General features: G+C 39.9%; 1 protein-coding gene across 4 annotated transcripts in view; it reads left to right on the top strand.

Moving 5' to 3' along the window:
- The window catches only part of CHCHD3 (coiled-coil-helix-coiled-coil-helix domain containing 3), a 243659-nt gene that overhangs the window by 18142 nt on the left and 201865 nt on the right, over positions 1-23652 (top strand). For all 4 annotated transcript variants that reach the window (XM_074942703.1, XM_074942702.1, XM_074942706.1 and 1 more), the window contains exon 3: positions 20728-20809. In XM_074942703.1, coding sequence (XP_074798804.1) covers positions 20728-20809 — 82 coding nt within the window. The remainder of the gene's footprint in view (positions 1-20727; positions 20810-23652) is intronic.

Raw genomic sequence — 23652 nt, 5'->3', positions numbered from 1 at the left:
AAAGTTATGTATAAAGTGACTGTTTTGATGACTGCTGCTGAGTTTCAATTCCCACGTATAGGTATTCAAAATTTTATATTGTTTGATATAGAGACTGCTGCACTAGATCAGTTTTTCCATTGAAGCAGACCCCTGATAGTCTCACACCTTTTTATACAAAATGAAATAGAATAGACACTAACCATTTATTGTTGGCGACATGTTAGTCCATGAAAACCTGGAGGTAAGGTTGTCAGACTACTTTAAATGGAGAAAGCAGAATTTTTCATATCTTTATTACTATTGTATATAATTCCAATCATCAAGCAAAGATCTTTTTATATAAATTATGCTTACAGCTTTGAAAGATGTAGTGATGAAAGTAATACACTAATCTGTTTGTGAAACACTTCCAACAGCCTTTACTGATGAGGAATAAAAACTAGGTCTTTATGTCCTGTTTACTGCTTAAAAAAAGCATTTTTTTTAATAGTGTGATTTCCGAGAATAGAGAGATTCTTTCAGCATTTGGAGCTGTGAATAAATATCATGCTGGAAAAAATTGTAAGCAGTAGTAGAAAAGGCTAAATGTCACCATGTTGTTAAAGATTGATATTTGCTATATGATGCAGCAAATGTTATCTCTATCTTTCCATTCTGTTTATTTGCCTTGCCCTCACCCTGATAGAACGTTCAAATTGATGCCATTTGGGATCTTTCAATGTCTGCTCTTGGTAGAATGCACGGTAAGTGACTTTAAGATCCCTTGTGTTATCAATATAAAATTTTCAATGGAAGAGAGAAATCAGATTTGTTTTGAAAACTTAAATTGAGATTCCTATTGTTTTTCCATTAAGTGGGTGATTATAATTGTTTTGTTAGAATCATAGAATATCAGAGTTGTAAGGGACCTCAGGAGGTCATCCAGTCCAACCCCCTGCTCAAAGCAGGACCAATCCCCAAATAAATCATCCCAGCCAGGGCTTTGTCAAGCCTGACCTTAAAAACCTCAAAGGAAAGAGATTCCACCACCTCCCTAGGTAACCCATTCTAGTGGTGAAAAAGTTTTTCCTAATATCAAACCTAGACCTCCCCCACTGCAACTTGAGACCATTACTCCTTGTTCTGTCATCTGCTACCACTGAGAACAGTCTAGAGCCATCCTCTTTGGAACCCCCTTTCAGGTAGTTGAAAGCAGCTATCAAATCCCCCCTCATTCTTCTCTTCTGCAGACTAAACAATCCCAGTTCCCCCAGCCTCTCCTCATAAGTCATGTGTTCCAGTCCCCTAATCATTTTTTTTGCCCTCCGTTGGACGCTTTCCAATTTTTCCACATCCTTCTTGTAGTGTGGGGCCCAAAATTGGACACAGTACTCCAGATGAGGCCTCACCAATGTCGAATAGAGGGGAACGATCACGTCCCTCGATCTGCTGGCAGTGCCCCTACTTATACATCCCAAAATGCCACTGGCCTTCTTGACAACAAGGGCACACTGTTGACTCATATCCAGCTTCTCATCCACTGTAACCCCTATGTCCTTTTCTGCAGAACTGCTGCCTAGCCATTTGGTCCCTAATCTGTAGCGGTGCATGGGATTCTTCCGTCCTAAGTGCAGGATTCTGCACTTGTCCTTGTTGAACCTCATCAGATTTCTTTTGGCCCAATCCTCCAATTGGTCTAGGTCCCTCTGTATCCTATCCCTACCCTCCAGCGTATGTACCTCTCCTACCAGTTTAGTGTCATCTGCAAATTTGCTGAGGGTTCAGTCCACGCCATCCTCCAGATCATTAATGAAGATATTGAACAAAACCGACCCGTGGGGACCGACCCCTGGGGCACTCCACTTGATACCGGCTGCCAACTAGACATGGAGACATTGATTACTACCTGTTGAGCCCGACGATCTAGCCAGCTTTCTATCCATTTTATAGTCCATTCATCCAGCCCATACTACTTTAACTTGCTGGCGAGAATACTGAGGGAGACCGTGTCAAAAGCTTTGCTAAAGTCAAGGAACAACACGTCCACTGCTTTCCCCTCATCCACAGAACCAGTTATCTCGTCATAGAAGGCAATTGGGTTAGTCAGGCATGACTTGCCCTTGGTGAATCCATGCTGACTGTTCCTGATCACTTTCCTCTCCTCTAAGTGCTTCAGAATTGATTCCTTGAGGACTTGCTCCATGATTTTTCCAGGGACTGAGGTGAGGCTGAGTGGCTGGTCTGTAGTTCCCCGAATCCTCCTCCTTCCCTTGTTTAAAGATGGGCACTACATTAGCCTTTTTCCAGTTGTCTGGGACCTCCGCTGATCGCCATGAGTTTTCAAAGATAATGTCCAAAGGCTCTGCAATCACATCCGCCAACTCCTTTAGGACTCTCGGATGCAGTGCATCCGGCCCCATGGACTTGTGCTCATCCAACTTTTCTAAATAGTCCTGAACCACTTCTTTCTCCACAGAGAGCTGGTCGTCACCTCCCCATGCTGTGCTGCCCAGTGCAGTAGTCTGGGAGCTGACCTTGTTCGTGAAAACAGGCAAAAAAAGCACTGAGTACATTCGCTTTTTCCACATCCTCTGTCACTAGGTTGCCTCCCTCATTCTGTAAGGGGCCCCCACTTTCCTTGACTTTCTTCTTGTTGCTAACATACCTGAAGAAACCCTTCTGGTTACTCTTAACATCTCTTGCTAGCTGCAACTCCAGGTGTGATTTGGCCTTCCTGATTTCACTCCTGCATGCCCGAGCAATATTTTTATATTCTTCCCGGGTCATTTGTCCAATCTTCCACTTCTTTTTTGTGTTTAAGATCAGCAAGGATTTCACTGTGAAGCCAAGCTGGTCGCCTGCCATATTTACTATTTTTTCTACGCATCGGGATGATTTGTCTCTGTAACCTCAATAAGGATTCTTTAAAATACAGCCGTTATATGTGAACGTCGATTATATATGAACGTTTCCATCAAACCTGGGTGCATATACAGTGCAAATAATAATAAAAAACAAACAAACCAGTAGGCTTAAAATGTTACGAGATGACTTACAAATGTTAAATTTAGCCCTACAAGAGCCCTCAGAGATAATTGAGTATTACTGTCATTTGATGGATGTGGGAACTGAGGCATAGTATTGAAGTGACTTGCCTAAGGTCACAGAAAAAATATGTAACCGATGCAGGAATAAAACCTACATCTCCTGATTCCCCATCACATTCCTTAACCACAAGACCATCCTTTCTTTTTATGCAGTATTGTGGTCTTATTCAATCTAAAATGTTAGAGACAGATACCCTCAATAGAACAAAGCCATGTCTCTTGTCAGTTATTCAGAATGCTTCTTCATTTCTACCAATGTCCCCTCACTTTACCTGAATTATGCTTAAGTCAGTTGCTTTTCATTCAGTTATGAATTTGTCCGATTCTAGGACAGTAGGGTTATGGGAAATATCCATTTCTAAAAGATTTGATTTCACCTTCATATAATCAAATTTTATCAAATTCTGGTCACTTTTATAATATGCTAAAAATCATTCCGAAGGAGTCTTAAGTTTTCAGTTTCTTTCCTGTATGTTTCAAAGCTGTGCTTCATTTACTTTGCTTTATTTGCAACTGTGATCACTTCTGGTTTAAAAGACTTAAATTCTTTCAGAATAAATAGAGAAAAATCCAGATTCTTGTTCCCCTTTTCACATGTACTCAGAACTAACCGAAGTGGTTTAGGAGCACAGAAACAGCTACTTGGACTGTGTCTGTGTTGAGAATTTTAGGGAATTTTTCCAACTTTGGTCTGGCAGAAGTGCAGACCCATTGGTCTTAGTAATGGTAGGAAGACTAGTCCAAATTTGCTGCAGGCATCTTTACCATGGGGTCATCTAATTCTGCTGAGAGCTGGGTGAGCCAGCAAAGTGACAAAAGTGCCTGTGATTGGCTTTTGGTATTACTTCCAGTGTCGCTAATGCAGGTGGACTGGTGTGAGATCAACACTGAGAGAGTTCTTTAAAATCTTCAGTGTAGACATGATCTTTGTCACAGTGGCCAGGGTAAAATGGCTTTTCAGAAAAGCCTCAAACTTAACCAGTGAAATGTATTCCTTGTGATCAAAGACAGAAAGAATGAAACCTAAACCTGAAAACCCTATGGTTTTACCATGACTGAAAAAAAGAAAACACTTAGGCCTGGTTTACACTAGAAAATTACGTTGGCTTAACTATATCACTTAGGTCAATTTAACTACGTTGCTCAAGGGTGTGGATTTCTCCTAAGTCCCTGCGTGGACAACGCTAGGTCAACAGAAGAATTCTTCCGATGACCTAGCTATTGTCTCTCTGGGAGGTGGATTAACTGTGTTGATGGGAGGGGTTTTCTGGTCAGCGTAGGTAGTGTGTATGTACGCTGAAGTGCTACCGCAGTGCAGCTGTGCCGCTGTAACATTTCAAGGGTAGAAAAGCCCTCAGTCTGATGGGAAGCAGTCTGTGAAAGGGATGATGATGATAAGGTGAAATCTAGTATGTAAACTACATTTTTGCAGATGGAACTTGAAAGCTATAAAGGAAATTATCACACCAAAATTAAGTTCAGCTAGTAGACTGTCAGAGTAATTCTGCAACTCTCTAAAACAGTGGGAGATATGTTGTTATCAATAGTGGTGTACTTAATTTGAAGTTTTCTTGTTCTGGTGAGTTTGCATGTTTCTAAAAAATCTACGGAAGCACATAAAATACCCTTTTATGAACATAAAATATATATAAACATAACATATCAGAGCTGCGTACTTTCAGCATTATTTTATAGTGCAGAATGCTGGGAAATGAGAAAATATGACATGTCCAAACTATCTTCATTCCATACAACCTGCCTCAGAAAAATCCTCTGTACCTTTTGGCCCAGAACAATCTCAAACCAAGATCTATTGACACAGTGCAGCCAAGAGGATATGAGCACCATCATTACCAGGAGGCGTTGGAGATGGATTGGCCATGTGCTTCGGATGGAAACTGATTCCATCACCAGAGTAGCAGTAAGATAGACACCTGAAGGCAAGCGAAAACGAGGCTGCCCGAAAACAACATGGCGAAGAGCTGTGGAAGCCAAGCTGAAAAACATGGGGCACAGCTGGGGAACGAAAGACTTGCCAGAAACAGACAGGAGTGGAGGAGCTTTGTTGCTGCCCTAAACGCCAGAGGCGTAATGGGAACATGATGATGATGATGATGAATATAAAATTTGTGGTTTTGATTGAAGAAGAAAAATTGGTCATAGCTTTTGTTTGCACTATATAAACTACTTCTGAGTTCTTAGCCACCCTTCTCCAAAGCTTTAAATTGTTACACCTCGCAGCTGAAGACAAATGATTAAGATTTTTTTTGTTCCTTTTTTTAATGCTATGATTTTTGTTGATCTTACTTAGCACTAAGATCAATTAATAAACAGAACTGGCAATGATCTTTTCTGCAGGTTCAGTGATGAAGTCTTTCCTTTCAACTAAATACTGTAAGCTAACCACTTTCTATTTCTAATGCTATTTTCCTGTCTTTCTTTGAACTTTGCTCAATTCTCAGGTACCATGGAATAAAAATACATAATGCGCAGTCTGGCTGATCCATGGTGCATCGCTCAGTGCATTCACTTTGTGCTTTGATTGTTCCATCTTGTCAGTTCTCTATAATTCATCCTGCTTTGAAACACTTCTAGTTATTCAACTGTATTGGTACCAATTTTTTTCTGTAAAACTTCACCTGACGCTAACTTATAGCACTTCAGGGCTGTTTGATATTTTGAGAGCATACCTTAGGAGGATCTGTTTATACAAAAAATAACCTGAAGTTCTCAATGCCCTTTCCTGCATTAGAGATTTACTTAAATTCACCATCACATCTTCCACATAATGTAACTGATTTAATCCAATGTTTTTTTTCTGAGGCATGTCCCATGTGTGTAAACCCCTCTTGTCTTTTTCTTTGAGCTTTGCAACCTTTCAGTGTTTATCATCTATCTTATTATTTGCTGTCTGTTAACAAAATATATGTTCCTGGTTAGGAGTCCTACAGCATCAAAATATATTTGGACAGTATATCTACACATGCTGAATTCTTGAAATGAAGACAATAGGTATTAGGAGTTTTTAAATGCCGTATTTTCCCCTCCATTCATTATTAGTCATGACTTCAGCAAGGTTCAGAGAAATTAAAATGGATCCCAGTAAGTTCACCATACCATGAGATCAAATAACTTTACAATACATTCATGAATCTCTGAGATCAGAAGCAGAAAAAATTTAGATGGTCTTGACACAAAATTGTATACTTTATCCTATTGAAAGCAGCACTGTAAATCTTTCACATCATGATTTACAATGTGATTATTTCTTTAATATTAAATTAAGATCCAAACACTCCTACCCCCTGTTTTTTAAACAAAAAAAACCGTACAAAATATTCTAAAATATACTTTCAGCACAACAAGTCACTGTTGCTGTTGATTTAAATCTAAAGAGAAATACTGTCCAGGATGGCCTAGCACTGTGAAAGTGAGTATTTCTTCCCATTCATAGACAAGTGTGTTTTGCTTTTTTCCTGACAGCAAATTGACATATGGTTAAATAGGTGCCGAAATAAAGTATTCTGTGTCTCCTTGACAAAGACGAATGAGGAGGATAGGTTAAGAGGGTTCAGTTTAAAGGGTTTACAACTTTATAATGACACTGAAAGCAATTTTAACCAGTCTAATAAAACTTCAGACAGGCAGTGATATTTCTGGAAGGAAATGAAGCGCCTAAATATATTTGAAAAAACAAAAATTAGATCCATATTTACATAAATTGGCCACTTCTTCACTGAAGCCATTAATTGCAAGGAAATTACAGGTTGCTTTAAACATACACGTGTTTTGAAAAACAGTTATTTCGTGCTTTTTTTATTACAATTAGAGTTGGTGAAATTGATTATTTTTTGAGGTTGTATGCAGTTTGAAAAAAAAAAAAGTGTAGAAAATATCATTTTGGGTCAAACAATCTAAAAATTGAAAAAAATTTTGGTGAATTGGGAAGCAGGTATCATTCAACATGAAACTGATTTTTTGATTCACGAAATGTCCGGAGAAGGAGGTAGTGTTGACGGTAGAACTTTAACCCAGTGGTCAGGGCCTTCTGCTGGATGTGGAGAAAGGATTTGAACACAGGTCTGCCACCTCTCAGAAAAAAGCTCAAACACCGGGTTATGGGATATTCTTGTGTGGGTCCCTCTCTCTTTCCAGTTCAAACTATTTCACTTTGTATAAATAATTGGAGCATGGACTTGGGTCTCCCGCAGCCTACGTGAGTATCCTAAGTACTCGGTTATAGAGTCCTTTTCTCTCTCTAGCCCAATAACTATTCATTGTCATTCATAGAGGCACTTCATTCATGATGACAATTCACTATTTTCTCTCATGAAGTGTGTTTTTGGACACATTTTTCATTTGCCAGAAATATTTTGACCAGCTCTAGTAATCTGTTCCTTGCAACCCTTTTCTGTGTTTTGTTTAGCTTATATTATAAGCTTCCTGGAACAGGGACCTTGTCTTATGAGTGCATTTGGCATAGTCTGTTATAGAAATAGTGCTTTCTTTTTTGAAGAAAATCCCAACAGAAGATTGGCACTGAGAGCACCTTTCCATTTTGGGCTAGCATCAGCATTCCATATTTAACTAAATTTCTTACAACTTACAAAACCTTCCTGTTCTGAGAAACATTCCAGCAATAAAGATTCCGTGCGACTTGTGTTCTGAATTGTATCCATTTGTGCTTTTATGCTAAGCTCTTTGTGACAGGTACTTTATAAAGTATCATGAAGGCACTCTAGGCTGTGTTGAGATTTGTAATTAAAGCAGTGCTGAATCCTGCTGATCCACATTTTAACTATTAATCTTGGAATTCAACATGCTTACAGTTTTGGGGCAGGTGAATTTTCTATAATTTGTGATTAAGTGGTCACTAATTTTAATAGAGGGAGCATTTAAAAGTCTCATTGAAGTTTTCCTTTGAGATCAACTTTTTCAGGTTCCACAGGCACTTGGGGATGACAATGAGCAGAAAGAGGGAGTTTGAACTATGGAGGGGTCAGCTGGGTTTTGGGCAGACATGAGGGTGTGAATAGAAGTTTGCATTAGTGGAGAGATTAAAGCTGTGCAAGGGAAGAATTGTTTGAAGGGGTTGGGGACTGTGGCTGGTAGGAAAGCCCAAGACATTGTGTCCTGAGCCATCAGCAGTTTTTTGCAGGGCTACCCAGGGGCTGGTGCTTTCTATCTCCAGAACACTAAGATAGCAGCACCACAGGAAACCTGACCTCATCCTACACACAACTTCCCCACCCATGTGTAACACTGCTTAATCCCCTGTCTCACCAAAGCCCATTTCATTTTCAGAGGGTATGAGGAGGGTAGGAGTTTTATGGAGGAGTGAAAAAGTACGGCTTGAGTTAGGAGTGAACTTGGGGTGGGAGGAGCAGAGTGGAGAGTTGTACATGATTGTGTGGTTCTGGCAACCAACACTGCAGCACAGACATACTCCTGGGGGAATTCTGTGCAAAAAAAATTTTTTTTTTTTTGCACAATATTTTAAAATTCTGCAAATTTTATTTGTCAAAATAACATTACATAATCACGCCAGTTTCAATTATTTTGGTAATTTATTTCAAAATACCTATCAGCAAGTATATTTGTACCAATACAGACACACCAAAATTCCCCCAGGAGTAGAAAGTTAAAGAAACCCCTATGACAACCCAGTTTCTGTTTCTCTGCTCCCCTCTCCCCCTGCCGGGGGACCAGATACCCACAACCCCTCCCCCCTCTAGAGCCCAGCTGTGCCCCCTCTCCCCCCCAATACATCTGAACCCGGTACCTCACAGAGTCCAGCTGCGGCCCCCTCCCCCTCCCGCCCAGATACCCACACTCTCCCGCGTCCCCCAGGAGTCCAGCTGCAGGGCCCTCCTAGCCCAGACACCCAACCCCCTCCCCCGCGAGCACAGCTGTGGCCCCCCCCAGCCCAGGCATCCATGCGCGCCCCTCCCCAAGCACCAAGAGGGAGAAACAGCCTGATGCTCGGTTCCAGGTTGTATGGAGATTCCTGCGTTTCACTGTCTCCTTCCCTCAGGGCATGCTGGGAACTGCAGCTGCAGGGAACCCTCTAGCTGCCTTCCCCCCCCCCCCCCCCATGCCCTGGCTGTGTCTTCTGTGTGTGATCTGGGCTCTGCTGGCTCCAGCGCCCCCTAGTGGCAGCCAGCAGCACTGCAGCCCATTTCTGTGGGGCAAAGGAAATGCTGCATGCACATTAATTTCTGCAAAATTCTGCACTGCACAGTGGTGCAGAATTCCCCCAGGAGTAATTACTGCTTTTTCAAATCATAGTTGAGCACTGCTTAGTGCAGGGCAGGATAACTCTACTTGGTCATTATCACTCTGCCGTCTTACTCTCCCATTCTCCACCTGTGGATTGAAGGATCCAGAGCAAAATTTTTGCTTTAAGGTTTCATTTAAAAAAAAAAAAATTCTGTGTTTTTTCCATTTTATATGTACATCTGTGTAAATTGATATGTGACTCTTTTAGCCTAGCCTTGCAGGAAGCAATCACAGGTGAGCTGGTAGTAACAGCAAGAGCTTACTAAGGTCTGAATGTCAAACTAATGAAGCCCATTAAATGCAGATGTTAAGTACAGGCAAGTAAAAACAAAACCAAGGAAAATAAATGCAAAAAAAAAAAATCAATTTTTATTCAATATTAGGGTTTCACAACTAAAGTCACAAAAGTCATAAAATTTGAAAAATCTAAGTTTCCAACCATAATGTTGACTTGGCTACATTCCATCTGGTGCAGGTAGTATCTTTTGTTGTTTTTTTTTTTCTAGTTTAATATTTTTATATTGTAAAATATGTACCATAAAATACGCAAGATGTGCAGCATGATGTAGTTAATACTGCATTCAGAACCTTAACTCTTGTATTTTTGGAACTGTGCGTGCTTAAAATTGTATTAGGTTTTTGTGTTAATTACCCTAGCTAATCTCTTAATGTTTTGTTCCAATACTAAACACTTAAGACCAAATTCTGCCCTCAGAGGCAGGCCCAGCTTCTGTACCAGAAATACTACTGGTGTAAGTGGCTGTAACTCCATTGAAGTCCATGGGAATTGCCACTGCTATGCTAGAGGTGAATTTAGCTCCCTGACTAAATATGAGCTGTTTGCGGCATGTATCTGAGGGTAGCATTTGCCCTTAAAAAAAATAAATCCACTTAGGAATAGCATTCTTCAGGGCTGTACTCTGGTGATTTGATCTGTTGCTCTTAAATACAGAAATTCAGAAAGTATATAATAAGGTCAGCCAAAGTGATTCTGGTATGCCTTCCCTGCGGATGATTATTTTTCTGCTTTTTCTCCTAGTACACACATCATTAAACTTCCTGAGGGCCGCTCAGGGATTCCCGTCTCTTTCAAAAGAGAAAAGCATATTTTGGTTTTTAAGGTGGATGCTTATTCCCAGTGCTTCATTTAGTGTTGATGGAGTGGAAGGATGGTTCATGACTGTTCCATGGAGTGAGAGACTGGTTTTGACAATTTGTTGTTTTGTAGACTATATACAACATTGTTTGGCTACTACTAGACTATTTAAAAATCATTTTGTAGAAAGAAAAGACAAGTTGTACTTCATAACAGATACATTGCACCTCCATTTCCCAACCTGCATAACAGCTCTTGTGTTCTCTTGTTCACATTGTTGGGCAGTAAGTCCTGAAGCCAAAAAATCCATTGGAAGAGTGTAAGATTATTTTTATTTTTATAGCACCACCAGAATGATTGGCACTTCATATATGTTAGGCAAGGCCCCTCCCCTGCTAATTTACAGTCTAGGGTAACAGATCAAGAACGAGGGAGTAGTTGACAGCCACCAAAGACCAGCATAACAAGTAATTTTGGTTGGTTGGGGTTTTTTTGTTCTGCTCTTCCAGCCAGTGTCTGATAGTGTCTTGGGTCACCGAGGTCTCCTGGCTTGTAATGCTTTTGTTTTTAATCAGCAGTCTAATTATTTTTGATAAATGTGCAGTGGCACACTTTACTTCAGCTATACTTTCAGGAGACTGGTGTAAAACTTACTTGATGACATTAGTGACTTTTAATCTCTTAAAAACATACTCTCCCTGTGTATCCATAGAACATGTGCAGCATGTGGGCAACAGTAGTGTGAGCTTTCCCTGAGTTACCAGTGTGCTTCCGTCTGACCTGGAGGAACCTATTTCAAGGGTGAGAGGAATTCAGTCTCCAAGACTAGTCATTTATAGACAACTCTTGAGACTGTGAAGAAAGGTGCCATTTTGGTGGTAGCTTTTATGTTGTGGACATTAGTCAGCTGAGAGCAGCCTTTAGACCTCCAACCCATTTTTAATAGGCCACTATTAAAATCAGGTTATAAAAAGTCATCAGGTGGTAATGATTATGTTTCTGCTCTCCTGCTTGGGATTTAAACCTGGACATGAAAAATTCTGTCTTCCCCACCTGTTTCTAATACCATTCCCCAAACTGTTGTTGTTGGGGATTTTTTTTTTATTAAAAAATACGGATGGGTTCATTCCTTTTAAATACAGTATTCATTATTCAAAAGATTGCCGTAACACTTTTTTTTGTAAAGCACTAATATTTTGGACCTTCCCATAATTTCTGACTAGCATATGTGGTGGTTTTTATTATTTGTATTATCATAGTGTCTAGGAATTCATGGACCCCATTGTGGTAGGCACTGCGCAACACAAAGATAGTCCCTGAAGCAAAGAGTTTACAATCTAAGTAAGGAATATGAATGCCCAACTATGTACTCTATATAGGTACTTTTATGCACTCTTACTGTAGTGTCTGAGCACCTCACAATCATTTCATGAATTTATCCTTGCAACTCCTCAGTATTTTACAGGTGGTGGATTGTAGCACAGAGCGATTAGGTAGCTTGCCCAAGATAGCACAAGAAGTCTCTGGTGGAGCCAGGAACTGAATCCAGATCTCCTGAATCCCAGTTTAGTGCCTTAAACACAAGATTTTCATTAGTTATAAAATCAAGCTAGTGTTTGTTTAACTTATTAGGGATTCCAGTATATCAGACATAGAGAAGACATATTAGGCATCTCGTCAATCCCCTTTGGAAAAGCAATTTCGTTTGAGATTTTTTTGTTTTAACTATATCCTATAGTCTTCTTTGTGTCTGCATGTTGACTTTTTATCCCATGGGCAAACTGCCTATTGTCTTGCTTCAAAACCTAATAGCTCAGAGTACTTTGTGTTTCAGTCCATGTATCATGTAATTTTTTCTGGTCAGGTGGAAACTAATAATCTACTTGCACTGCATACAATTTATACAATTGGCTAGATTAAAAAAAGAAGAATGAAAGTTGCAAGGTTCTTGTTTTCATTGGCTTTCAACTTGTATACCTGTCATATAATGTGTGGAACTTAGCTGTGGTCCAAATTGGAGTGCTTATAAAGTGGCAAACAATAAAAGTGAAGTTATTTGCATATTGTATCTCAGATTGGAAGGTGAGGGAAAAGTCAGTTTAATTCTGAAGGCACAATAAAATACACAATAAACCCTTAGGTTGATGTTGTTGTTGTTCCAAGTCGCCAAGTTGTTTGTAACACTGTGCTTTCTGATTCAATATTTATGATTATTAGCATGCAGTTAAGAATTTTCTTTCTGACATCTTCATTAACTTGAATGTCTATAGGGCTGTAGTTGCCTTGCGAGATAGTGAGACAGATGATAGTTTTGGAGACCGCCTTAAGGAGCATGGTCCCATACTTGATGGTAATGTAAGTGTTTAGTGTATACAAGAACAGGAAATTTCCATACAGGATCATACCAGTGACCTGTATATCCCAGTATCCTGTTTCTAATAGTACTAGATGCTTCAGAAATAAGTGCAGGGTACTTGCAGTAGACAATTCTGGAACAGGTTTCAGAGTATCAGCCGTGTTAGTCTGTATTCGCAAAAAGAACAGGAGGACTTGTGGCACCTTAGAGACTAACCAATTTATTTGAGCATAAGCTTTCGTGAGCTACAGCTCACTTCATCGGATGCATTCAGTGGAAAATACAGTGGGGAGATTTATATACCTAGAGAACATGAAACCATGGGTGTTACCATACACACTGTAACCAGAGTGATCACTTAAGGTGAGCTATTACGGGGGGGGCGGAGGGAACCTTTTGTAGTGATAATCAAGGTGGGCCATTTCCAGCAGTTGGCAAGAACGTCTGAGGAACAGTGGGGGTGGAGGGGGGGAATAAATATGGGGAAATAGTTTTACTTTGTGTAATGACCCATCCATTCCCAGTCTCTATTCAAGCCTAAGTTAATTGTATCCAGTTTGCAAATTAGACGTCAAGAATTATAACATTCAAAAACCAGTTGGAGAACACTTCAATCTCTTCGGTCACTCGATTACAGACCTAAAAGTTTCAATTCTTCAACAAAAAAACTTCAAAAACAGACTCCAACGAGAGACTGCTGAATTGGAATTAATTTGCAAACTGGATACAATTAACTTAGGCTGGTAATAGCTCACCTTAAGTGATCACTCTCGTTAGTGTTTATGGTAACGCCCACTGTTTCATGTTCTCTGTGTATATAAATCTCCCCACTGTATTTTCCACTGAATGCATCCGATGAAGTGAGCTGTAGCTCACAAAAGCTTATGCTCAAATAAATGTGTTAGTCTCTAAGGTGCCGCAAGTACTCCTTTTCTTTTTGTGAATTCTGGAACAGTATGCCCAGAGGGAGAATTTCTTTCTAACATTTGGCAGTGGTTTTCTTATGCCCTAAGTTATACTCCTGACTATTACTTTTTTTTATACCATAAAACATAACTGAGGCGGTTCTATTTCTTTGCCCATTTTGTATTAAAACCCCCACAAAGAACACTTTTTCAATTTTAAATGTGTTGCCCTCCAGCTTTCTTTCATTGTCCCCTTATCTCTGAATTATGGGAGGGTAAGTAAATGTTGTTGATTTTCCTTCTCCATATTACTCATTATCTTATATACCTGTCTTTTCTGTCAATTAACCATTTTCACTTTTTTCACTCGTCTCATTTTTAGACCCCTTGTGTCATGTATTAATTGGGTTTTTTTTAAGGTCAGAAGCAACTATTATGATGATCTAATCTGACCTAATGCATAATGTGGGCCATAGAACTCTAAGTGATTCCTTTATCAAATCTGTAAATTCTGGATGAGGTGATAGATCTTTTAGAAAGACCCATTCTTTGCTGTATCTATTTTGAGATAGAATGGCCGTAATGGACATGGTATTCAAGTTGGGCTGGGGAGTATTACTAATTTTTGTTGTTCTGGCATTATTTTCTATTCCCTTTCCTCCTAACATTTTGTTGTTTCCTTTTTGACCATCTCAGAACATCAAACAGACGTTTTCTTTGAACTGCCCAGGACACCCAAATATTTCCTGCATGGCTGTAGTTGATGTAGAAACCAACAACATGCATGAATAATTCAAATTATCCCTTCAACTGTGCACTGCCTTTTCATCCAAATTGAATTTCTTCTACCAGTGTGTCCACCTGCTAAGTTCCCTTTTAAGTTCCTCACAGTCTTCTGTAGTCTCCATGTGTGATTTAGGGTAGTCATCTGCAGATGTTGCCACCTCACTGATTGTTTTCTTTTCTGTGCTACTTTCTTTTGCTTTGTTTTCTGTCTTAACTAGTTCTTAATCTATGATAGTACTTTAGCTGTCACATCATGACTGTTTAGTTTTCTTAACAGCCTCTTGTGAATAACTTTGTCAAAGGTTATCTTTCTTTCACTATTTTGTTGATATATCGTCAAAGAATAATATTAGATTTTAATAGTTTTCATTTATAGTTGTTTAATAGTTCTATTTGTAACTATCTTTTCAGCTAACTTACTCGGTACCAAAGTAAAGTTGTTTGGCTATAATAATTCAGGGTTTCCCCTGCTGCTTTTTTTAAGTAAAACATTTGGTACCCTCTAAGCCGCCAGTATAGTAATTGATTTTAATTAGTGTATAATTTTGTTTGCAACTTTGGCACTTCATTCTTAAATTCCTTCAGAGATGTATGACTTTTTGCTTTTTAATTGATTCAAATGTCTCCTCTCTTTGACATCTTCGTCTCTGACTGACTATGCTTCCACTTTTTACCTGAAAGTAATAGATCTGGGTTAGGTAACTCTCTCCATCTTCTGAGGCAGAGGTTGATGCAAAGGCATTGGTTTGTGTGTCTGTAGTGTCCTTACCCTGTGTAACTGCTTCCATTACTCGCAGGTAGTTCAGCAGACCCTCCAATTATCTCACAGCTGCATTTGCGCTGAACTTTTTCTGATTAAAACTTCCACAGTTGCTGCTGCAGCTGCATCCTTTATTTATTTACTTGTTTGTATTATGGTGGGACTAGAGGCTCCTGCCACAATTGAGCCTCATTTTACTAGGCATTGTACAAATGTATAGTATGATGCAGCTCCTGTCCTGAAGAACTGATACTTTCAATATAGAAAACAAAGGATGGGAAAGAGGATGTAACCTACAATCCTTGTGAACAGAGTGATGGCTTAGAAACCTCATGTTAGTACCATGATTTTATCCTCGGAGCAATGTAGTTACACCAACCTAATTCTCTGCCGATGCAACCGCACTGAAGCAGCATTTCAGATGTAGACCTGCCCTTATGCTTGGTCTACACTACAAATTTATGTCTGTATAACTGTGTCGCTCAGGGCTGTGGAAAATCCACTCCCCAGAGCGATATAGTATACGGACCTAACCCCCCATGTAGACATTACTACTGTGTTGACGGGAGGGCTTCTCCTGTCAACATATCTACTGCTTCTTGGTTGCTGACAGGAGTCTCCTGTCGGCATAGGTCGCATCTTCACTAAGTGCAGCTGCACCACTGCAGTGTGCTAAGTGTAGGCAAGCCCTCGGAGGCTGGAGAAATGAAAATCTGTAGGCCTGGTCTACACTTAAAGCTTGGGTTGACATAGCTATAGTGCTACACGCCTAAGCACTGCAGCTACACCCTGTTGTAGACCCAGTTAGATTGACCTAGCTATCTTCACTCAGGGGTGTGAGGTTACTAAAACAATGGAAAAACTCCTTCTGTTGCTGTAAGGTGTGCCTAAGCTATGGTGCTACCGTGGCATAGCTGCAGTGCTGTAGTGCCTGTAACGTAGACACGACCCCAGCAGCAGAAGAAAGAAATCTGGGGCTGTTGGTGGGATGCGCACACAAACTTGAGGGTCTCTCACAGATGCACAGGAAGCTTGGGCAGGAGAGTGCGCCATGCTTTCAGGGGGTGGGGTCCTGATTTACTGCAGGACCATAAGGTGAGAGGAAGGAAGCTTACTTAGAACAGAGGAAGACAGACAATATGATTCTGGTGAGAAGTCAGATGCAGGATGATGAGCCTGGCGTCAGAGAATATCAGGGTTGTAAGGGACCTCAGGAGATCATCTAGTCCAACCCCCTGCTCAAAGCAGGACCAATCCCCAGTTTTTGCCGCAGATCCCTAAATGGCCCCCTCAAGGATTGAACTCACAACCCTGGGTTTAGCAGGCCAATGCTCAAATCACTTAGCTATCCCTCCCCCAAGAGTTCTCACAATACTCTTCCCTAAAACCAAAAAATTGTCCAGAATGGTGAGGAAACTGAGATGGGAAACTGCATATAAAGGTGCATGTTGTTCTGTCTTGATCTGTGTATTTTTCATGCTATCTAAAGAGTAATGGTGTTTAAAATCCTAGGCAAAGTCTGTCTGTATGTCTGTTGCTTCACCTGTCACTTGCCCTGTAAGAGTTAAATTGTGAACCCAGAACATCCACAGAACTGGAGTTTTGGGAGAGGATGTGCTGACGCTATTGGGAGTCTGGGTGATGTTTCTCTCTGTCTTCTGGGCTGGTCAATCCATGAGTATTTTAAATTCACTGCACATTCTGAAGACTGGTGTGGTTGACGTCATAGATGGGTTCTGGAGTTGTACATTTTTTTGAGCTATGGTGCAAAACCACTTTGCTTTACTTTTGACGGTGTATACACTGAAGTACCATTCACCAGTTCTTTATGGAACTGTATAATGTCTGTGAGATGCAAACATTTCAAGATTTGTTATAGGAATAAAATGTGGGGTCTGTCTTTAATTTTCTCTTTTGTTGTTGTGCCATTTTGTTATACCTTATTTATTTAATTTTTGGCAATGGCTCTGTTTTTACTTTCCTTAGATGACACTTGTTTGACCAGACTTATCTACCAGTTCTCTGGTAGTTTTTTCCTTTTTTTTACCAGTTGTCTGTTTTGAATATCGTATGGTCTGAGCAGAAATTACCATTAGATGTGAAAAGTCTTTTTGCTCTAACCCAGAACCTGTTCTAACAGATGCAGTTTCTTTCAGATTCTTTGTTTTCCTGACAAATGAAATTTTGAGGCTGTTTTTCCTCATACCAAGTCGTCCTCCTCTTGAAATTATAATCTTCACTGAGATATGAAGCATTCCACCTATATAATAGAATCTTATTCAGTGATCTACCACTTTTTTTTATTCCCTATTAATATTTGGCTGATCAATATGTAATTGATCAGGTTAAATGTGTCATGTCTGTATTAGCTGATATCTAAATCTTATTTATTATACTTTAAAAGACAGTTCCATGCTTCATTAGACTTCTTTTTACCTTTTTCTTACACAAGAACAATAAACTTCAGGAAACTGATTCTGGTGAGCAGTTTAATTGTTATTCTGTATACGTGTGTATGTTGCCAAGAGCTGAATTAGAGATGTGAAATATTGAAATATCTTTTCAAAGTTAAGTTTAATATATTCAGATTGATTCACATAAAATGTTTTTTGCAGTCCTTGTATTATGGCTGTGTAGTACCTTATAACTGTGGGCATTTACGCTGTTTACAATCTCTGAGGAGCAAACAAAGCAGCGTAGGCAGGGAACCACGCAGCCTGGAAAAACAGTGGTCAGGAGGGAAACTCACAGCTCTCCTCCCAAAAGAGTTGATGGCTGGGAGCTGGAAGCCTAGAAGTGCGTGCCCTTGCTGGACTATGGAGAGGGAATACAGGTGCTGTTGTCCTGAACTGTGACAAGAAGTACCAGACAGACTGTGCACAGGAAGCGTGCCAGAGATGTTGGAGCTAGAGACTGTGCTTTGTGTGGGAAGGTTTCAGTCACTGGCTCTGGCTTCTCTAGTCCAGCAAGGGCACCCACTTCTTGGCTTCCAGTTCCCAGGTGTCACCTCTCTTGGGCAGAGTCCTACATGTTTCTCACTCCTGTCTGAGGTTTTTCCAGGTTGCACTGCTCCCTGCGTATGCTGCTTTTGCCTCAGAACTTACAAACAGTGTAATTGCCCACAGCTATAATGTACAACACAGGTCTTTCTAAGGTGATAGCATTACAGAGAAAACATAGTAGAACAATTAAAGAACCTATACACATGCTAATAAGCTTACCAAAGATCACCCCAGCTCCAAAAAGAGCTCTGGTAGTGCTCAGTCCTTCTAATCTCTCTCAAGGGTTTTTCTGTGGTTACAAGTTCATCATGCCTTTTGCTCAGAAAAAGAACCCCTATGCAGAGGTTAGTCTTTCCTTTATACTATTTGGGTCTTTGATCTGTGAATAGGTAGTTAGTTAAACAGTGGTTCTCTCCTTAGTGTGTAGCTTTAAAAGGCTGGGTCCAGAGGTGGGAATTTGCATTTACCTACTCCCCCACTTAACTTGTTTGTCCCAAAAGTTCCTTCATGTGTAGAATATCATTTAAAATAGTCCTTTGAAGCTCATAACATTTCTCAGGGTTTACATTGGCCATTTCTCCTCCCTAGAGAAGTTACATGCAATCCCACCATTATACATAAACTTTGCATTTATAATAAAGTTGATTCCAAAGATATTTAAACTTAAGGCAATTTTCTACAATATCTTTGGTAGATCTTATTGAATTATCTGTTACACTCCTCTCCTGGAAATCGCACCTTGTGATCTAAATGTCCTAGGCTCCCAAGTTTAGTGTTGATCCCCAGAAGCTTAAACACTTCCTTCCTCAAAGCTCCACCTTTGTAGGCACTCAGGTTTATAGTTTACCCTTCCAGGGACATGTGATAGTTGAAGTAAACAGACACAGGCCTTGCAGAAGGATTTCTAGAACAATAATTCTCTACTGTAGACAGCATGAGATACACAGATCCAGGTAAAACAGTGAGCATATGTATACCATTACTTGTGAATCATAGAATCATAGAATATCAGGGCTCGAAGGGACAATTTTTTTTTGCCCCAGATCCCTAAATGGCTCAGGTTCACATGAGTTTTGAGCATTCTTTGGGGTTCATGACCTTTCAGGGTTCCAAGACCCCTCTGTTGGTCTGCAGTCATCCGGTTCATGACGTCTCCTCTGAATTCATAGTTCCTCTTTCTGGCATGCCCTGACAGAATGAAGGGAGAGCTGCAAAATAAGTTGATGGTCCTTAAAGAGGGTCAGACACCCCACCCTGTCTCCTTAGCACTAGGGGAGTATCTAGAAAGAGGTAATTGTCTCAGTCCAAGTAGGTAGCAATAAAACAGTGAGTGGGTAAACTGAGTCTCCATAAAAATACAGAAATTTCCTACGTTCTTAACAGAATCTAAATTGCTTTTGTTTTTATCTGTGATGCTCACTGAGGTGCTGGGGGAGATTAGTGTGTGCTGCAACATGTGAACTAGATCAATGTTCCTTAAAGTTAATTGATACCTTTTGTATTTTTAGCTTTTTGGGATGCTCTAAAATATGAAATACATATTTGGTACACATTTGGAAATAGAGTAATCCCATATAATAATAATCAGTGTCTTTATGAAATTGGAGAGAATTTGAGACTCTGCTGGGTTAGGCCAAATGCAGATGAAACCAAAGCAGTGACAATGATTTGTTGAAAGCAACCGGAGTAGCTGGCATGGGTGAGCTTTCTAGCCCTGGTTAAGAGATGGGGGGGATGAGTATGCTATTTTTGACTCAGACTGTGCAGTCTTGGACTTTTAGTAGGTTCATGACTGATTTTTGGAAGATCAAATAGTAGCCAGTGGTGAAGAAGATTTTTTTTTTTTTCAGTTTGGGCCTATCTAGAAGTGTGCAAATCTTTCTCTGATGTGAACCTGCTTCCCTTATCCATTTGGGACCATTTAGTCTCAGGGTAATGCAAAATGCAGCAGGCCATTTGAGTGATGTGTGAGGCAGCACTCTGGAAACTGTACTGATTTCTGTTAAGTTCCTGGGTGGAGGTCAGGGTGTTGGCTTTAACCTTAATGTCTTAAGTGCTTTGGGATCCGAATATATGATTCTTTCTCCTTGCCACAGTAGAGAGTTCCCTTAAACAAAAGGGAGCTACCAAAGGAGCATCCTTCTTACGGGAACTTGTTTCCCTCCTAACCCAGTTTACTTGTTGATGCTAAGGTGTTAGAGGTTCAAAGTTACAGGAAGATTTATGTGGGGTGTGTGTGTGTCTCTTATGACATGACATAACTTTTTTTTTTTTTGGTGGGAGTGTGTTAATTGAAAATTTGTAATGAAGACAATTTGAGGAAAATGCATACATTGCTGAATAGAGAAATGAAGAAAATAAAAAACTGTTTGCAAAATTTTGCTTGCTTCTGTAATTGGACATAATACTGTGTTCCTCCAACATATTTTTAAATTGTCAAGTTTAAAGTTAATTTTTTTTTTTTGCTAATTGTAGTTAATGAAGAAGAACTAAAGAAAAGAGTAGCTGAAGAATTGACATTGGAACAAGCCAGGAGGGAGACTGAATCTCAAAAAAGGTTTGTTTGTAATCAGCTGTAACTATATTTTTTAAATTTATGTAATGCTTTTGATAGGTTACAGTAACTGAGGAGGTATAAGATCTGTTTAATGTAAATATTGAACTACAGTGCCATCAGTAGAAACTCTTAGCAGTCCTTTTGCTTATATTATACGTTTTGGTGTTAAGCATTGTTAAAACAAATTAACTGCTCATATTAAATTTTGATCTAAATTGCTTTGACATCACAAGCCTGACTTGCCTTGTCAGGCCAGTTTCTTCTTTTTAAACTAAATCTGTAGTCCTAGAAAACACTTTGCTGCATGGAAATACCTCTGCATTTTTCTTAGAGTTATGCTATTTAGGTTTGGCCTACACTTAAATTAGGTTGACATAGGTACGTCTGTTTGGGGCGTGGAAAAAACACACTCCTGACCAACACAGTTATGCCGACCTAACCCCCAGTATAGATGCAGCTAAGCCGACGGAAGAATACTTCTATCAACATAAAAAGAAAAGGAGTACTTGTGGCACCTTAGAGACTAACCAATTTATTTGAGCATGAGCTTTTGTGAGCTACAGCTCACTTCATCGGATGCATACTGTGGAAACTGCAGAAGACATTATATACACAGAGACCATGAAACAATACCTCCTCCCACCCCACTCTCCTGCTGGTAATAGCTTATCTAAAGTGATCATCAAGTTGGGCCATTTCCAGCACAAATCCAGGTTCTCTCACCCTCCGCCCCCCCCCCCCCCCACACACACACAAACTCACTCTCCTGCTGGTAATAGCCCATCCAAAGTGACCACTCTCTTCACAATGTGTATGATAATCAAGGTGGGCCATTTCCTGGACAAATCCAGCTTCTCTCACCCCCTCACTCCGCTCCAAAAACCACACACACAAACTCACTCTCCTGCTGGTAATAGCCTATCCAAAGGAGAGTGAGTTTGTGTGTGTGGTTTTTGGAGCGGGGTGAGGGGGTGAGAGAACCTGGATTTGTGCAGGAAATGGCCCACCTTGATTATCATACACATTGTGAAGAGAGTGGTCACTTTGGATGGGCTATTACCAGCAGGAGAGTGAGTTTGTGTGTGTGTGTGTGGGGGGGGGGGGCGGAGGGTGAGAGAACCTGGATTTGTGCTGGAAATGGCCCAACTTGATGATCACTTTAGATAAGCTGTTACCAGCAGGAGAGTGGGGTGGAAGGAGGTGTTGTTTCATGGTCTCTGTGTATATAACGTCTTCTGCAGTTTCCACAGTATGCATCCGATGAAGTGAGCTGTAGCTCACGAAAGCTCATGCTCAAATAAATTGGTTAGTCTCTAAGGTGCCACAAGTCCTCCTTTTCTTTTTGTGAATACAGACTAACACGGCTGTTACTCTGAAATCTATCAACATAGTTACCATGAGTCAGGGAGGTGGTATTCCTACACTGAGGGAAAAGCCCTTCCATTGGTGTAGGCTGCATCTGCGCTATGGGGTTATGCTTGCGTAGCTGTGCTGGTATAGCCTCTGGGCATGTCTACATTACAGCTGCTACAGTGGCAGAGCAACAGTGATATAGCTGTGCCACTGTAGTGCCATAGTAGAAGCTTCCTACCCTGATGGAAGGGGTTTTTCCATTGATGCAGTTAATCCATGTCTTCTGCAGTAGTCAGGTCAATGGAAGAATTCTTCTATCAGCCTAGCCACATCTACACCAGGGGTTAGGTCGATCTAATTATGGAGCTTAGGGTGTGAATTTTTTCACAGATCTCAGTGACATAGCTAGGTCTACCTAATTTTTTTAAAATGTAGACCAAGCCTCTTTAGTGTAGACACAGCTTTAGAACTCTTCTGCTTGAACAAGAGTAAATTTTGACATCAGGAAAAGTGTTAGTTTCTTGTCCAATGTTTCTGTGTTTTGTTCAGTTATGGAACTGCTTTAATACTTAGTGCTCGCATAGTGCTTTAAAGATGCAAAGTGCTGTACTAACAGCTCAGTGGAAAGAAGCTACTTCTTTGTGTCCTTTTAATTTTTATTATCTATTCCTCACAAATGTTGTTTATTATGAGTGGCTGTTTAATGGTTCACAGGGAAAAGAGGCTATGAGGCCTTGGATCCTGAAATTGTTAGGACATATTTTAAATAGTGTACAATAATCCATTAGCAATTATTTTAAAAATATTTGAATTACTAACCAGGTTTTGGAGAATGTCTGTTCTGTCATTAGTTAACTAATTCTTTCATGTTCTGGGTGCATCGTATATATTTTTAAACATATGGAACAAAAATCATAAACCAGGTACTGTCCTTTCCCTTTTGAGTGGGAGAAAGGCTCATTATGGTAGATTTCTTAAATCATAATTTCATGAGTACTACTATAATTGTCTGCATATATTTCAATTGTTTCCTGTACAGCACTACATTATTTAATTGCATTAGGTTGACGGAGTATATAATTGGATACTAGAATACAAACGCTCTAAAACATAATCAGTCCCCTTTGATTAAGCAGTAAAGCCAATCAATATGTTAGGGTAAAATCTCTTCTCTTTGAAATATTACAGCTATTTTTAATTTAATTTAGAAATTTTGATCAGTACTTCCATTTAGGATTAACTTATTGCAATTTGTAAACATTTTTACCATGTGGCAATTTTTATTTTGTGGTTCTATTATTTTATGACTTGAGACTTTTTCATTGGTGGATATCCGTGATTCAATTTTCATTTGCCCTGCCTTGGTAAGAAGCAGATTGGCTTTGTCAGACCTTCTTTTCAACATCTGATTTCATGTTTTGCAAAGATCATTGCTGACAATCATGCCTGAATTTAGCTAGTGATAAAGAATTTTGTTGTCAATGTAAGAA

This window comes from Natator depressus, chromosome 1 (assembly GCF_965152275.1).
Source record: "Natator depressus isolate rNatDep1 chromosome 1, rNatDep2.hap1, whole genome shotgun sequence".
NCBI classification, from domain to species: domain Eukaryota; kingdom Metazoa; phylum Chordata; order Testudines; family Cheloniidae; genus Natator; species Natator depressus.
The sequence above is the reverse complement of the archived record's forward strand: the minus strand, read 5'-3'. Positions and strand labels throughout refer to the sequence as shown.